We start from the raw sequence: 18,066 nt of genomic DNA, 5'->3' as shown, positions 1-18,066 counted from the left end.
GTGATCAAGCCTCAGTTCAGTTCAGTTCAGTCACTCAGTCGTGTCCGACTCTTCGAGACCCCTTGAATCGCAGCACGCCAGGCCTCCCTGTCCATCACAAACTCCCGGAGTTCACTCAGACTCATGTCCATTGAGTCAGTGATGCCATCCAGCCATCTCATCCTCTGTCGTCCCCTTCTCCTCCTGCCCCCAATCCCTCCCAGCATCAGAGTCTTTTCCGATGAGTCAACTCTTCGCATGAGGTGGCCGAAGTACTGGAGTTTCAGCTTTAGCATCATTCCCTCCAAGGAAATCCCAGGGCTGATCTCCTTCAGAATGGACTGGTTGGATCTCCTTGCAGTCCAAGGGACTCTCAAGAGTCTTCTACAACACCACAGTTCAAAAGCATCAATTCTTCAGCGCTCAGCCTTCTTCACAGTCCAACTCTCACATCCGTACATGACCACAGGAAAAACCATAGCCTTGACTAGACGGATCTTTGTTGGCAAAGTAATGTCTCTGCTTTTGAATATGCTATATAGGTTGGTCATAACTTTCCTTCCAAGGAGTAAGCATCTTTTAATTTCATGGCTGCAATCACCATCTGCAGTGATTTTGGAGCCCCAAAAAATAAAGTCTGACACTGTTTCCAATGTTTCCGCATCTATTTCCCATGAAGTGATGGGACCAGATGCCGTGATCTTCGTTTTCTGAATGTTGAGCTTTAAGCCAACTTTTTCACTCTCCACTTTCACTTTCATCAAGAGGCTTTTAAGTTCCTCTTCACTTTCTGCCATAAGGGTGGTGTCATCTGCATATCTGAGGTTATTGATATTTCTCCCGGCAATCTTGATTCCAGCTTGTGTTTCTTCCAGCCCACCGTTTCTCATGATGTACTCTGCATATAAGTTAAATAAGCAGGGTGACAATATACAACCTTGACTTGCTCCTTTTCCTATTTGGAACCAGTCTGTTGTCCCATGTCCAGTTCTAACTGTTGCTTTCTGACCTGCATACAGATTTCTCAAGAGGCAGATCAGGTAGTCTGGTATTCCCATCTCTTTCAGAATTTTCCACAGTTTATTGTGATCCACACAGTCATAGGCTTTAGCCTCAGTTAAACACAATTTGATACAAAATGAGCTCCAATGTCATTATCATCTACCTTTATTATTTTAGACATTATTTTAATACATGGCCTGTATTAAAACTGTATTAAACTGATCCTTCTGTTAAATATGTGATTCTGATTTTGAAAATTCTGACATCACCTAGGGAAAGGGTTTCTCAGCTTGGTTTCCCTTCAGTCAGATACTCATTGATTTGACTATCTGTAGTTCTATACTTTTCCTCAGTTCTTTTCATCTAACAGGCCAATTTCTGTGCTTTAATCCTTATAAATAGATTGTTGTGGTTGTTTAATTGCTAAGTCGTGTCTGACTCAGTTGTGTCCCCATGGACTGTAGCCTGCCAGGCTCCTCTGTCCAGGGGATTTCCCAGGCTAAAATACTGGAATGGGTTGCCATTCCCTTCTCCGGGGGATCTTCTGAACCCAGAGATCAAACCCGCATCTCCTGCATTGGCAGGCACCTGGGAAGCCCCATAGATAGATATTTATAGGAACTGAATCTTTTCTACGTACAAAAGAAGCCTGGTCCCCCTCCTTGTAATGCCGGGTTACATGTCTGGAGAAGGGCATTGCTCCTTCCTCCTAGGTTTTAAAACAAAAAAGATTGCCTTTCTCAAATTAAAAAAAAAAAAAAAATTGGCTCAAGCTCACATATGTCACCTGAGTAACAACACAGTAGACTTCCTTATCTCACCTCCCAGTCAGCACTTTTCCACCCTCTGTACAGAGGGTTTAACTTTTTAATGAATTTTCACACCTCTTTAGCTCATTTTTGCCCACAGTTCAGTTGTTCCTGTAGTTTCCTTACAGGTAAAATACTTATAAACAAGTTCCATCAAAAGAAGTGGCATGAAGATTGAATAAATGCATGTAAAGTATCACAGAACTCTTGAATGAAAGGTACACACTGTTTTTGCTGTTACTAATATCATGCAGCTCATCCATTACAGTCCTGACAGAGGACACTGACGGCAGCTCTGACCTCATTTACTGGCTGGGCCAGAAGGGTTCAGCGTCGCAACCTCAGAGGCAGACAAGCTCCAGGGAAACAAACCAGTCATGGTCTGAAACGGCCCCGAAATCACGGTCACTCAATGCAACTAACTGCAGATCAAAACCTCTTGTGGGATATTTCAAACTGATTAAGAGTGTTGTATGGTAAAATTCTGAATGGACACCAGATCAAGGACCTTGGGAGAGGAATAAGTGACAGGCATGTTTAATACATGAAACAAAATCTAGTGAAATTAGAGGGCAGCCACAAAGCAGACACATGAATAAGTAATGTGCTACCTGGCAGCACTCGCATCCTCTCACTCTGGTGGATGATGAGTCGTTCTTAAATACAATGGGAAAGGCTTGTTTAACTTATTTCAGAACATCCTTGTAAGAGGCATTTCAGGAAAGGTCTAAATGTCAGACACCCGAAATATTCATGGGGTAATTGTAAATGTATGTGAGTTGTCTTAGATAGCACATTTTACTTAGTATAATTTAGATTCTTCACTCCATCAAGGGATCTTTTAAAATTATTGGATGTTTCTCTTCTTTCTTGCTAAGCTAGGTTTTCAGCTAAGGTTTTCAGTCAATGTTAATTTTCTTTGAAGGATTTTCAGAGGGGAGTATTTCCACATAGAGACCCCTGAAATTATTATTTTCAAGTACGGCTGATTCTTTTTCTTTGTAGCCTAGAAGAAAAGAGATCTATGTAATCGCAGTGTCAAAGTGTCAAAAGACTGAGATAGGTTAAAAAAAAAAGGAGAAGAAAAGAAAACACAAAAACCTTAAAGGCATCCATGCAGTCCTCAGCCTTACAAATTCTTGGCTCATATTAAATACTTGTGACATGCTATAATTAACCAGTTACTCCTCTCAGAATGAATAATAATGCAATTATTTGCCAAATGCAGGGAAGAAGGGGTAGTTTCTGTTTTTAAAATGTTCGCCTTTCATTTTTTTCTTTCTATAGAAAGAAAAACCCTGGATTAATTTACATAAGCTGTGAAAGCACAGAGTGACCTGCATTCTCACCATTAATACGATAATTCTGTCACTTTTTTTATCAGAGTCTTATATTTTTCAATAGTTTGAAACGTCACTAAACTGACAAGTCACCTCCATATTCAAATTGCTCTTAAGAACTGCACCCGAATACCACAGAATATAAGTGGTAACCTGAAAGCATCTTTTTATATTATAATTGGACTTCTATGCCATTGAGGTGGCTAAGGGCTAATGAGGGCTCTGTTTCCTTTGTCCGTGTAGACACAAATAAAAGAAGGGAGGTGAACCTTAGTTCTTCAAGATCCTACTCCTTCCTTAGAGATTCCATGTGCCAAGTAGCACAAAGTTAGGTGAGAATTTATCTGAATATAGCAATGGTTCTCTCTCCTATGTGTTGATGTCTAGACAATGACTATTTTCTTTAATTTTTTCTACCTCCATCCTGCCATTATCTCAGTAATTCATTCAGCAAGCATTTATTAAAGACTTGCTATGACGCACTGTCCTAGGTACCAGGTAAAATTCAGAAGTAAAAGAGACACATTTCCCTTGAGAAGGTTGCAGAAAGGTAAAGATATGAACTAAAGAATAGGCACATTAACAATGTAGTCAATACCACCAGGCAGCCCCCTCTCCACATACATACATACACAAATTCATTCACTCGCATAAATACACAAACCCCCCTTGTGCCATGAATATGAGCTTCTAGAACTTCCAGACTCTAAGTTTTGAAGCAGAGACTTGCATTTAGTGCTAGATTTTGTCATTTCAGTAGAGTCATTTCATGTGTGCCTGTCTCTGTGTGTTTTTCTCTGGAGCCACCTTTATATAGGGTTTCCTTAAAGATAAAATATTCTGAACAACTGATGCCTTAAATAATCAGATTCATTGAATACATGTCAGTTACTCATTCTAATACCAGATGTTGTTAAGAATTTTTTAAAACTAATAGTCTCTGACATATTCACTAATTCACATACTCACTAATAATCTCTGACAAATCACTTGTTTGAGAAGACAGAGACTGAGTCAACATGATTTAAATTCATAAAATCATGATAAATATTCCAAAAGTAGACATAACTGTTTTTTCAAGCCTTATTCATCCAGAGTATTCCTTTAATTAGTTAACAGCAGGAATTTGGATCTTTTTTGTTTTTCATTGTACTAAACAGTATGTAGAACAGTGCAGGTTTTGGCATCAGACTGCCTGTATCTGAAATTAGGTTCTTCTCCTTACAAGCTGTGTGACTTCTCCAAGCCTACATTTTCTTATCTGTAGGACAAAAATACTGTGTGCTGTGCTTAGTCACTCAGTCGTGTCCGCCTCTTTACAACCCCGTGGACTGTAGCCCATCAGGCTCCTCTGTCCATGGGGATTCTCCAGGCAAGAATACTGGAGTGGGTTGCCATGCCCTCCTCTAGGGGATCGTCCCAACCCAGAGATCAAACCCAGGTTTCCATATTGCAGGTGGATTCTTTACCATCTGAGCCACCAGGGAAGCCCAAGATGGAGAGAGTAATGGTAACTACCTCATAGAGATAGAAGGATAAAAGGAGTAATAACATATAAAGCATATAACACTGGGACAGGCACTGTCATTGAATAAGCTATTATTATTATTATTACCATTATTCTTAAATTCAATTGAATATTCATTGATTTCAGTGAGGACATTTAATATTTGGCAAGAAAAATATTTATTAGCTACTGTATGTCTACTTTTATAGCAGTAGAGTGATGAGAATTTGGATTAATTTTATCCTTTCTTTAAAAATATAAAATCCTTTTGCTCTGTTCATTCATTTCACTTATGTATGTATTGAAAGCACAGTTACCAAAAGTTTGGTGTATGTGAAAGCTATTGGGCAGGGCAGGAACACAAAGATTAGCCGCTACTGATAAAAGTCAAAATGGACTTTAGAGTTTGAGACTCTGATCCTGGAATCCTGCATGGTCTTCTAACTAATTAAGCCTAATATACTTAGGTACAAAAAATATAGTAAATAATGATAATATAATCAGAATTCATTGGTCTTTCATAATGTAGAAATATTAGGTTTTTTTTTAATTTAATTTTATTTTTAAACTTTACAATATTGTGTTAGTTTTGCCAAATATCAAAATGAATCCGCCACAGGTATACATGTGTTCCCGATCCTGAACCCTCCTCCCTCCTCCCTCCCCATACCATCCCTCTGGGTCGTCCCAGTGCACCAGCCCCAAGCATCCAGTATCGTGCATCGAACCTGGACTGGCGACTCATTTCATACATGATATTATACATGCTTCAATGCCATTCCCAACATTTCCTTTTCCCTGATCTACATAGTTTTTAAGCCATTTCAGCAATCAATGAAGCTTCTTCCACTTATTCAAAGAAAGAAAAATATTCTCCATAGATTTCAAATTTCCAATTGATGCTGAAATTCATGAGCAAATTGATTATACTCATGCATTTATTTAACATAGGCAAGGCTCAAAGAGGACAGAGGAAGGAGAGGAGGTATTATATAATGACACTGTGCAGTAGAGAAAAGATGAGTGTAACCCATGCTTGCCTGAAGCTTATGGCAAAATTCTTACCTTACTTTCACCTAAAAGAATCTAGGTCCTCCTTTTGAGATGAGAATAAAAATGCCAAATGTCTGAACTTTTTTTCTTAGCCATTTCCTGAAAGGCTTTAGTTGAGGCAGCAAGAGTGAGGAATTTCCAAAGGGGAAACAAACCTTGAAAGGATATCCCTGAATGAGCAATGCTGGAAAAGGAAAGGGAAGAAGGTATCGGCAGCAAAAAGTCTATGGGACTAATATCAGATCAGTCAAAGGGAAAAAAGAAATAGCCCACTGGAAAACAGTGTTATTGTTAGACTTTCCAAATAATTGTTTAATTTATTGGTACTATGGTTTAGTTGAGTTCTTCACTGAAATGTTGAATCTGGCCAGTTCAATTCAACCAAATTTTATCTTTCCATCTCTATTCTCATTTGCTGTTTTGTTATGATATCAAATGGATTTCTGAATTGCCAGTCTTTTTTTTTTTCCTGGCAAGATTATATGTGATGTACATCCCTGAATTTCTTTGTATTCAACTTGGAGAAACCTGAAAATCCCTTGATATATTACCTAATTTGTTCTAGATGTTCATAAGTTCTCACATATCTTCCTTTCTGTTCTGCTGCTGCTAACAGATAATTATTTCAGTGTCTTTCAAGGGGTTGGTCTCTAGAGTCCAACACAACAATAGTCAAAACCTCAACCCTCCTCAACATAAATGAAGCTATCTTTTAAAAAATACAAAAATCTGTCCCCTTTCCTCTTTATTGAGAACAAGCCTGAGCTACAGTCACTTCTCCCAATTCTTTATCACAAGGACCAAAAGCTCTTTGAACATGTAGCAGCTCCTGATCTCAGATTTTTCAGATGCCAAGAATCAGCCAAAGAAGCAATTGTGATCCCAGTAGCTGTCATCATGTAGCACCATCACGGCCAAGGTAGGAACACCGCTCTCAATGACTTAAGCATTAGAGCTGGTTGCCATCTCTCTTACTTGTACCTAAGTGAACTATTAAAAATAACCAAGTGTTCCTAGAGTAATTCTCTTATTAAAAAAAAAATAAAATAAATGGATTAGCACATTATCTGCCAACATTTTTAACCAAGATCTAGGTAATTCTGATACAGATGGTTTCAAGACTACACTCTGAGAGACACTAGTGTGTAGACAAACCCTCTCTCACTCAAGTCAACAAACCAATCAAGCAGTGATTCGCAGGAAATGAGTCTGATGCCAGGCTGATTAAGAATACAGAACCCTAGGCTTCCCCCTTCCCCAGATTTAAGGAGGCCCAGAAACCTGCCTATAAATGACTATGTTTAGAAGTTTTCCAGGAAACTAATACACAGCCTGTGGTGGGCAGAAAGGATTGTATTTTAGTTTAACACATCTGTGGGGGGTCCTTGTTGCACAGTTTACTATCTCTCTGACCTTATGTAATATCATGGGTCTGTAAAATGGCTGTTGCAAAGATTAAAGAAAGCAATGTGTGTTCAGAACCCAGCATGTTGTCAGCTGCTTGTTTTTGTTATCCTTACATCCTATGCTCAGCTCCAAGTAAAATATGCAGAAGTGAAATGTGTGATTCATCACTTCAAGAATCTTATCATCTGTTTAGAAAAGTAATAGAAATATTAATAAAAATTTTAAACAGGAGTTTATATTCTAAGACAGTAACATATTTGCACACATAAACACAATATTCTGAGTGAAAAAGTAGATTGTAAAATACGGTGAGTTACAAGGACATAGGAAAAATCCTAAGAAACTTGCTTTCAAATATCTAATTCTCTTAATTCAAGTAAACTAATTTTCATTAATTCACCGAATTTTTATTTCTATTAAGAAATCTATTAAAATCATGAGTGATAATCAACTTATTTAAAACAGAAAACAGAGACAGTAGTATGTATTTGGGAAAGAGTTTAATGGCATAGGCTACAAAGGGCCCATGAAACCCCTAAAATATTATGCACAGTTGTTTACATGAGTACAGTACTTCTGAGGAGAGGTCTATACCTTTTATTTGATTCTCAAAGGGTTTGATGATCTCCTCAAAATACTAAGGAACACTGACCATTCCTGTTAAGCACATCTGATGTATATCTGCATATACGCTGAAGAAATTTAACTCCTGATTGCATTCCAAATAATCTCCATGTGTACATTCTCTGAAATGTCCTCTGAGTCATTTTCCTCAAGCTTTCACCATTCAAATATCCTGAGAAAAGAAGTAACACAGTAGATTTCATTTAAGGAAATTGTAAAGCAGAATTTCATGGCTACTTCAGCCTATTCAAATTCTGCAGGCATCAGCAGGGAAGTTTATGTACATATTTTAAAAGTTCCAGTGGCAGAGATTAACTGATGATTATTTTCTGAGTTTCCCCTTTTTTATTTTTTATCCATTGCTCAGTCTTTTGAATTATTTTAGATTAGTTCTATGTTTCTTTTCATCTCAGGTGGAAGAGTGAAGGAACTTGCCCTGGAAGGATACAATTCAATTTTGCCAACTTGCATTTTGCCAACCTAGCAATTCTTCCTCTTTGTGTTTTATTTATAATGTGGTAACAACACCATTGATGTTGCACATTTTATTTCTCTCTCCCTTTAGGTGTGTGTGCAACATTGACTGTTCTCAAACCAACTTCAATCCCCTGTGTGCTTCTGATGGGAAATCTTATGATAATGCATGTCAAATCAAAGAAGCGTCATGTCAGAAACAGGAGAAAATTGAAGTCATGTCATTGGGTCGATGTCAAGGTAATACTCACACCAAAATTCATTTTAAAGAATATCTTTAGTCTTTGCATGGGCTTCCCTTGTGGCTCAGCTGGTAAAGAATCTACCTGCAATGCAGGAGACCTGGGTTCAATCCCTGGGTTGGGAAGATACCCTGGAGAAGGGAAAGGCTACCCATTCCAGTATACTAGCCTAGAGAGTTCCCTGGACTATATAGTCCATGGGGTCACAAAGAGTCAGACGTTACTGAGTGACTTTCACTTCACTTCACTCAGTCTTTACATATTAATGAAAAGTGGAGATAATCCTTTATTAGGCAAGGACTTCATTTTTGAAACACAAGTTTGGTTTACAATGGACAGTAAATTTTACTGTAGCAATTGTGGTGATTATAGGGCCTATTGGCAATGGTCCACACTTTTTCTCTGTATAATGGCACTGCGTCTTCACAATGCCATCAACACTGAGTCCAATATTCAAAAAATTGTAGATACACTCCTTGAACAGGGTAAAAAGAAAGTTAAACTCATTTTTAGCGAAGAATATAAAGATTTATTGTATAACATTGAAATCAAAGCAAATCACACCATTTTTATATATTGAGTCAATAGAAATATTTCAAGTACATTTTTATAATTGGGATGTCCCAGAATGTTCTATTTTGTTTCTTGTTCAGAAACAAATATTTTCTTGGGTTTTGATTTGTTATTCTTTTACCCAACTTATCTCAGTTATAGTTTGAAACTTCTCCTTGCTCTAAGCATTAGAAAGCCTATATCTTTCTATTTGTCAGTCTTAAACAGAAATTGATATTGTAAATCTGTTTTGTGTAAAGATTACTTAGAAATATATTTGAAAACTCCTTAATTGTAATGAAAATACTGTTAGAAAGATATCTGGGTAACAAGTTAATCAATCTTTATTGTTAATTTTTTTAACGCAGATAACACAACTACAACTACTAAATCTGAAGATGGGCATTATGCAAGAACAGATTTTGCAGGTACATAATATTTTCCACTACAAAATATGAGCACTGCTATCAAAGAATTCTGAGGAATCATTGTTTACCATTGATCCTAAGTTGATCTTGTAAGACTCCTGACATGGGCTAGTCTTCTCTTGCTTAGTTCAAATTTTCAATAGATAAGATTGAATTTTTGTGGAAGCAAATAAGATACATTTTTTGCAGTTAAAGCAATTGTCAAAAATGTCAGTAAGATATAATTAACTTGTTTTGACAGTGCAAATGGTACGAATGACAAAACATTTATCAAATTAATGGGCATCAATGGAAATTAATGCAATTTTTGGTGGTATATTGTAATTAATGCAAATGTTCTAGTTTGAATTTTTATAAAAGTCAACAATAAAGGAGTCTTCTAGTCTCTAAAAAAGCTGGAAAGAAAGGACATCTATAAATAGCAATACAGGCTGTCTTTACTCTGATGCAAAATTTAGAAGGTATGGTTAACTTATTTCAAAAATAATAAAATAATTTACTTAGAAACTAAAATGCAAAATTATACATTTATAATTTTATAGAGTAAAATTATACTCTGACACATGCAAAATTATAAAGCATTTTATGCAGAAATGTAAATCTTATTTAGCAATTATAGAATATTATTCTGAGGAATATTTTTGCCTAATATAGTTTGCTTGAGTGAGAAATAATTTATGGGTATTCAAATGTGATTTTTAACAGATTCTTAAATTTCATAGAAATTTAGGATAAAAATATAATAAAATTATTGAGGTTGATAATGATATGTAGTTTTTTTACAACAGTTTTTCATTTAGTTATTAAATATCTATAACTAGATTTATGGCTAATATCCAATGGAAAAAATGCTTAATAAATATGGACTATTATTCACTCTTTTTGAAACTGTATTTCCTTTAGCACTATTTCTGCAAGTATATTTACACATATAATAAATCTTGATGAAATTTTTAAAAATTAGATGTTTTACTTATAGATACTTCAAACATCTCAATTTGGAAATAATAATTCTTTTTAAAAAGTTTCTATTTTTACCTTAATTTTCAACATATAAATAAATTTTTGTGTGCTAGTAGTCTAGAATTATCATGAACAATGATCCATGGAAAAAGACATTAGTTCTACATAGATACTGTATAGCTATTTCCAAAATGTTCAGGAGACCTATTGATACACATTCCTTGAAAAGAAGAGTCCCTGGTCAGTAGTTTGAGAAGATCACAGATAAACAAATGATTTTTTTTTTTTTAACCTAGAACTCCTCATAGCTTTTACATGCAGTATAAAACTTTTAAGAAATATGCATCTTTTATTTATTTAATGCTTTTTATGTCTTGTGCAGAATTTCTCATATATATAAAATACACACAAATATAGGCCATATAGTAAAATGAACCCAAAGGTACTCGTCACTCAAACTGAGTAACATCAATCCATGGCTGACCTAACCCCATCCCCACACCCATCTTTCTCCACTTTCAAAATATGTGGAAATCATTCTAGAAATTACATCATTTTATTCATAAATACTTTAGCTTACATCTCTAAAAGATCAACCCTTTTTAAATAAAATTATGTTATTATCACACACAACACAATTATGAATAATTCCTAATAACACATAGCTTTTATCAAACTTATTGATGAATAACACATTTTTTTTGTGGCATAGTTTTCATTACTAGTGTCACCAAGAATGTACTTTGGAATATGCTGATCTACAGGAAAATACTGAAAGTAATGAAAGATAATAATGGAAAATTGAAGTCTGAAACTAATAGCATGTTTTACGTTTTAAATGATGTCAAATTTAAATTCTATATTTTATTATAAATAATGACTATATATTAGCATTTTAAATCACCACCTGACATATTTAATTTTACTTTAGCCTAAAATATTTGGAGATTTTACAAGAATCTCATTTTTATACAAGGAGTAACTTACTAAATGCACTTAAGATATTTTTATACCTGTTTTGCAAAGTAATTCATTTAGAAAAAAATCATCAAAAATGTTACATTTTGTGAATATCTTTTCCATTGAACTCATAGGAAAATCAAACCTCTTCCTGAGAATTTTGTCCCTGAAACAAAGAACAGTTCAAGTTGATTAGCATCAATGTGCAAATATATTTGCATGTATAAATTTGTATCAATAAATGGAAGGGAGTATGCAATTCTCTCAATATTATGCATACTGCATATTAATGGTTTGTCCATTGTCAGTTTGGGAAGCTGAATTTTTATTCCAAAAAATATTTTATATTTGAGCTTGGTTTCAAACAGATCATCGCTGGTCTTCAGTGTCAGTGCTTTTAGTTGACATTGTTTCTTTCCTATCTATGTCTTTATTGAACATAAGAATGTGTTTTTAAATACATGCAAATGAAAACTACCTAGATACTAAATGTTGTCTGAGATGTTCTAATTTGACATCAGGTTTATCTAGTAAATCCCAAAGAAAAACTTTTGAGATAAAAAGTAAAGTTTAAAAATAACATTTGTTGAAATCCAGATTTAAAACAGGAGCAAAGATAATGTCAATGGAAGCTTGCGATTTCTAATTAAACATTGATTGCACACTTTAAAATTCCCCTGGATTTAATTTAGATGTTTATCTTCATCAATGATCTTATTAAAATGTAATATATACACTTTTTAGACATTATTTAAATAATAGTTATGCTGTGTGTGCTTAGTCCCTCTATTGTGTCCGACTCTTTGTGACCCCGTGGGCTGTAGCCTGCCAGGCTCCTTTGTCCAAAAAGTAGTCATTTCCCTCAGCCTTTCTAGGACTTCTTTTGTGGCTCAGCTGGTAAAGAATTTGCGGGCAATGTGGGAGACCTGGGTTAGGTCCCTGGGTTGGGAAGATCCCCTGGAGAAAGGAAAGGCTACCCACTCCAGTATTCTGGCCTGGAGAATTCCATGGACTGTTGGACAGTATAGTCCATGGGGTCGTAAAGAGTCGGACACAACTGAGAGACTTTAACTTTCACTTTCACTTTTCAGCATTTCCATGCTTCCCATAATATTTGCATTTTCCTGAATTTGGGGACTCAACCTTTAGAAAAAGTAAAAGGGCACCAAATGGAGACTCAGTATTTTATTGTCCTCTTAATTTGTTTCACAAGCTCAAAACTCCCCAAGGAGGGAAAACAGGAACTGGGTGATTCCTTTTCCTAGAAGTTTGCTAGTGCTCACAGCTAATTTAATGTCAGTCACTTCCCCTGTTAGACAAACATTCATGTGCTCTCACACCACAGAGAGGTACAGATCTTTAATGAATTCTCCTTTTTTTCCTTACCTGTCTTTAATATTATAGTTTAAAACTTTGAGCTACCCCCCTCTAACATTCTTCCCTTTGAGCCTACCTTGCAGCTGTTAATATAAGAACACATATATCTGATTACAAAAATGGAAATATACTTTAAAGAAAGCCTAAATCTAAAAATAAGTATGCTGTATTTCGTTTTTATATAACCTTAAAAAGAGAAACTCCAGTAAGGACTAGTAGGGGCTCATTTATGAAAAAATTAATGCAAACCACAAGAACCATGCCCCCAGCAAGATTAGAGCCTGACTGAGCTTATGCAGAGCTGTGAATTCCCAGACCCTTCCAGGCACAAAACTGAAATGGACACTAAGAAACCAAAAAATTTGCTAGATCATCCCTGCCAGCAGTACTTGCTAATTGTGTCTGACTTGGGTCTCTATTTTGCCTTCTCTTCTTTAATGAGACTCAAGGCATTAGTGAGTCCTGAATCAAGAGCTTTGGGTCTCTTTGTTTCAAGGCAGACAGGATCCCTGTCTGATGAGCTAAACAAGCCACTTAATGCTATTCTCCCTTCATCAGTCTAAGATGGGCTTAGATTTAGGTTTTCCTGTTCACTTGCAGAAAGGTTCAGAGAACACAATTTTATAAAACCACAAAGCTGGGGCTTTCAGGGATTTCCATTGTTTCAAAATGCTAATATTAAACTTTCCTTCTGGAAGTTTTTAAATAGCAAATGTTTTACATCTCTTGAAATCTGCAACATTGTCTTTATAGATGTGTGTGTGTGTGTTGCCCTCATGTCTTGTAATGAAAAAAGAAATGAAGTGCAACTATTTTGTTTTTCTTTATCTGATATGTGTATTTTCTGATTGGGTTGCTTTTCTGTCTGAAAGTCTGGTCATGCTTCATAAAAAAGACTATATATTTTTTTCTGGTAAAAATATGCTTAATTTTATAAGTTATTAGATGTAAAAAAAAAACAAACAAGCAAAACAATCATGAAGTTAAACTAGTCTTTATTTTATCATCTGGAAAATAAAATATATTTTTTAATGCCATTCTGTACTGATTTCCAAAAGTATTTGCAGCAACTTACAATTAAAATATAGTCAATGAAAATTTTTAAAGAGAAATTGAAAACATAAAAGCTGAACTGCTGAGGAAAATAAATATATCAGCAACGTAGACTATTACAGTTACTGCATTTAGCACAGTAAGCATTCTTGCAATCAATATGAAAAGAGAAATTATTACTGAATCAATTCATTCAACAAATATTTGGTTACTATATACATTCTGCTGTCCTGGGCTTTACAAAGGTGAACATGTCAATGGAAATCTCTGCTAAAATGAAGCTTAAGTCTTTCACTGTCTGATGAAAATAATCAGTTCAGAGGCCAAAGTTTCTTTGGAACTAAATTCTAAGGAAATATTTAGTGTAGAGCTTATAAGGCATTACTGGAAAATATAGAATGGATAAGATCTTCAACAGTGATTTTTATAAAATATGCCAAGAGGCTCTTTATATGGCTGGGGATTTTTAAATCAATTTTTGATAACATTCTAGAGCATAGCATTAAAATATATATAACTCAATGATAGGGTTCCTATGGCAGACTAAAGTAATTAGTTAGATTCATGTATATTTTCAAATTGAAAAATAAATAACCCAGAGTACTGAGGAAAATAGCTCCAAGAGAAAGCACACGCAGTCTGCCTTTCTCATGTAGCTACAGGTTCAACAGGATAACAGAACAGTCAGAAAGCTTGAGTAAAGATAAAGGATATGTTAGATTATAGTCTGTATATGGGGAAGAGAAATCCCCCTGTTTTTATTAGTTGTTAATGAGGAAAGTAAGTCCTGAGTCATTCCCACTCTAGGGAGGGAGCCAGGCTCTTCTTAGCTCTGAGTCTAGTTATGGAGTCCATGTGTCTACTTGATCTAGATTACACTGGTTGTTCACTATTTCTTATAAAATTTAGGCAGGATTAATTTTTAGGAAATGTTCTTTTTTCCTTATCTTTAAGCAATAATTTAGATATTAAGCTCAGGTCTGAAATGTGGAAGAAAATAACCAGAACTACACATTTAAACCAAATTCTATCCATCCTTTTATTATTCCATCAACCCATTTTTCTACACTAAGAGGAAACTGACATCTTGAAAGGGTATCTAGATAGCCTAAGTGAATTGTCATAATAACTTGTTCTCTGTAGAAGCCATTGCAATTTACAAAGGCTTTTCACATATATTGTCTCCTTCTGTCTTGACAACCGAAATGTGAGGGAGATATTATATTCATTTGACAGGTGAGAAATGGAGGTTCAGGAAGATTAAGTAAAAAGACTATGTGATAGACCTAAGGCTCAAAGCATCTTTGCTAATTTCAGATTCCAGCAAAATGTGAATGGTGAGGGATCAGGGGAGAAGCATCACTACCTAACATTCTTAGAGGCTTTGGGACTGACACTACACCTTAAAGGTTAACCCCTTTTGAATCCAGATTCAAAACTGTTTCACCATAATATCCCCATTGCTGTGAGATGGCCCAGAGTTACTCTTCTCTTTGAACTTATGTCTATATATTATAAGCACTATATTGTTTGGTTTTAAAATTCTCCTGTTCTTTTTCTTATCCACATACACAGAAGCCAAAGGGAATAGGATTTGTTACCAAGTAATCCTGCATTAATAGAAAATGTGTGTGTGACACTTTGTAGTTTTACAAAGATCCATCCACATTATCTTATTTGCTTTAACATCAGTTCAATAGAATAGTGTTACAAATACTTAGGGGAAATAAAATCGCGGCTCAAAGATAGTAAATGGTTGACCTGGAGCTGGATGCAGTATTTTGACGTATTGACCAGCCATCCATACAAAAAAAGGCACTTGCTTGATTTATTTACTATTTCCCTCAATTGCCCTTCCACTATATATATATAAACATGACTGCCAAATGACTCCATATCATATTTTTAATACTAATTAATTCAGTCATGTGGCAAAAATCTGCATTTAAAATGGAAACTTTCTATTTGCTTGTGAACACAAGGAACACTTCACCAGAAAGCACGTTATGTCTAGGCCAATAATTTGATCTGTAGGAAATAAATAAATAGCAGCAAATACAGACAGCAGCTTGTAGCACAAATATTGGTATCAACAGGGAAATAAATAAAAATGTTTGCCTGGGCTATTACAGTGTCACCAGACTAGCCTAGAATATTTAAGTTCAGGAAATGAATTAAGATGTCAAGATTTTCTCAAGATTTCTGAGGGAAAGTGTCTCAATTTGAGTATTTTCCCCTCTGGGATTTAGTTTAGAGTGCTGCAAAATTCATAAAGCTTTCTATGAACTCTAACTCACAATTTTTCCTGCTCTCTTGAACTTCTGTGCTTTCATTGTTTTCCCCATAAAATCATGTAGCCAGTCATCTGTAATATGATGTTATGTTCATGGTTATAGATAAACACAGAAATAGTATTTGCAATACAGATGAAGGTTTTCTACTGAAGAGTTGCCTTGGGCCTTGCTAGACACACTGGAAGACTTTGTGTTTATGCCTCAGTTCATAAAAGCATCCTGAATCATTTATGCGCACTTTTTTTTTTTCCTATTTGAAACACTTTTTTTCTAAAACAAATTGTTCACCATGAGGTATTACTTATCAACTTTTCCCTCCCATGAAGGTGTGACAGCCAGTTTAGTGGTTAAAGCCATCACAAATCAGACAGGGATGAGATGAAACACTGGCCATGTTATTATTGCTTATTTAAACTTGAATCAGTTAGTTAACCATTCTGAGCCTCAGTTTCTTTATCTGTTCAATAATAAGCCTATTTCCTCAGAGCTGAAGTTTGAGTTGAGATGAAATGTAAGTGTATATGTGTCAATGTTACTCTCCCAATTCATCCCATCCTTCCCTTCCCCATCTCCTGTGTCCATATGTCCGTTCTCTATGTCTGCATCTTTATTCTTGTCTGGAAATAGGTTAATCTGTACCATTTTTCTAGATTCCATATATACGTGTTAATACATGATATTTGTTTTTCTCGTTCTGACTTATTTCACTTCATATGACAGACTATGTCCATTCACATCACTACAAATGTCCCAGTTTCATTCCTTTTTATGGCATAGCAATGTTGTATTTTGTATATGTACCACATCTTATTTATCCACTCATCTGCCTATGGACACTATCATGTATAAAATAATTGGCTAGTGGAAAGCCGTATAGCACAGGAAGCTCAGCTCAGAGTTCTGTGATGACCTAGAGGGGTGGGGTTGGGGGAAGTGGGAGGCTCAAGAGGGAGGGATATATATATATATATATATACATATAGATGATTCACTTTGTTGTACAGCAGAAACTATCACACCATTGTAAAGCAATTATACTAAAAAAAAAAAAAAAGATGTTATATAAGGCATCAGCAAGCAGCAAGTAAGCTAGCTATTGCTGTTAGTTTCCTTTTGGTCTGACAATTTAAAAGAATTTATTTTATGGGAAATGTAACACATTGTGTGGGATATGGTTTGTTCACATATGGGTTCAGAGTTTCTATACATATACTGTCATTTATAAGATCAAAAAAGTACAAAAGTTTTATTTTTTCCTACCCAAGTTATATAACAACTTATTGCAAGATCCTTTGGCTTATTTTTTAATTCACCTATAAAGAAGTACTTATTAAGCCCCTACCATCTCTAAGTCTTTGACATATTAGTATGTCAAATTTATTACATGGTCATTTTTTCAGTTTTCCTCTAGTCAACACAATGTTATGTATGGTATATTTTGATCATTTAAAAAACGTGGTCACCAGATTATTACACTATGTGATCCAAATAGGAATTTAATAAGAGGAAATAACATTTGACAGATCTACAAGATCATGGTACCCCTTTTTTTTCTAGTTGAGCTTTAAAATTAGTCATTTATACCCCAGAGTATACAGGAATTTTTTCCACTTGTGCAGAATATTTAAGGAAAGTGTCAAAGTCAGAATAAATAGTTTTAACAAAAACTGACCATCGAGGAAAAACAAGTCTTCTTGGCCTAGGAGGCAAAGAGGAAAAGCTGTATGAGTTCAAACATCTAGATATCACTGGTGAAAGTGAGATAATTCTCCACTATGGTTTACCTTTTTACCTCAAACATGACATTTCTCTTCCTAAGGAGCAATAGTTTAAGTATGGGTAGAATATGTGAAACTGAAATAAGAGCAGGATATCTTAAAATTCTCTGTCTAATTTCAAGACACATAGTTCTCCATAAAACTAATATCTAGAATTCAAGCAGTTTCAAAGAGCCCAAAATATCTACAGCACTTTGATTTACTTCTTTTGTTAATGAGTCTGA

The 18,066-nt window shown here is 35.2% G+C and overlaps 1 protein-coding gene across 1 annotated transcript in view; it reads left to right on the top strand.

The window, feature by feature from the left end:
* The window catches only part of TMEFF2 (transmembrane protein with EGF like and two follistatin like domains 2), a 276,817-nt gene that overhangs the window by 212,252 nt on the left and 46,499 nt on the right, over positions 1 to 18,066 (top strand). The window contains exons 6-7 of the mRNA XM_055572972.1: positions 8,287 to 8,435; positions 9,358 to 9,417. Of these exons, the coding sequence (XP_055428947.1) occupies positions 8,287 to 8,435; positions 9,358 to 9,417 (209 nt within the window). The remainder of the gene's footprint in view (positions 1 to 8,286; positions 8,436 to 9,357; positions 9,418 to 18,066) is intronic.

Source organism: Bubalus kerabau, chromosome 3 (genome assembly GCF_029407905.1).
Source record: "Bubalus kerabau isolate K-KA32 ecotype Philippines breed swamp buffalo chromosome 3, PCC_UOA_SB_1v2, whole genome shotgun sequence".
NCBI lineage: Eukaryota > Metazoa > Chordata > Mammalia > Artiodactyla > Bovidae > Bubalus > Bubalus kerabau.
Note: the sequence above shows the minus strand (reverse complement) of the source record. Positions and strands in the feature narration are given on the sequence as shown.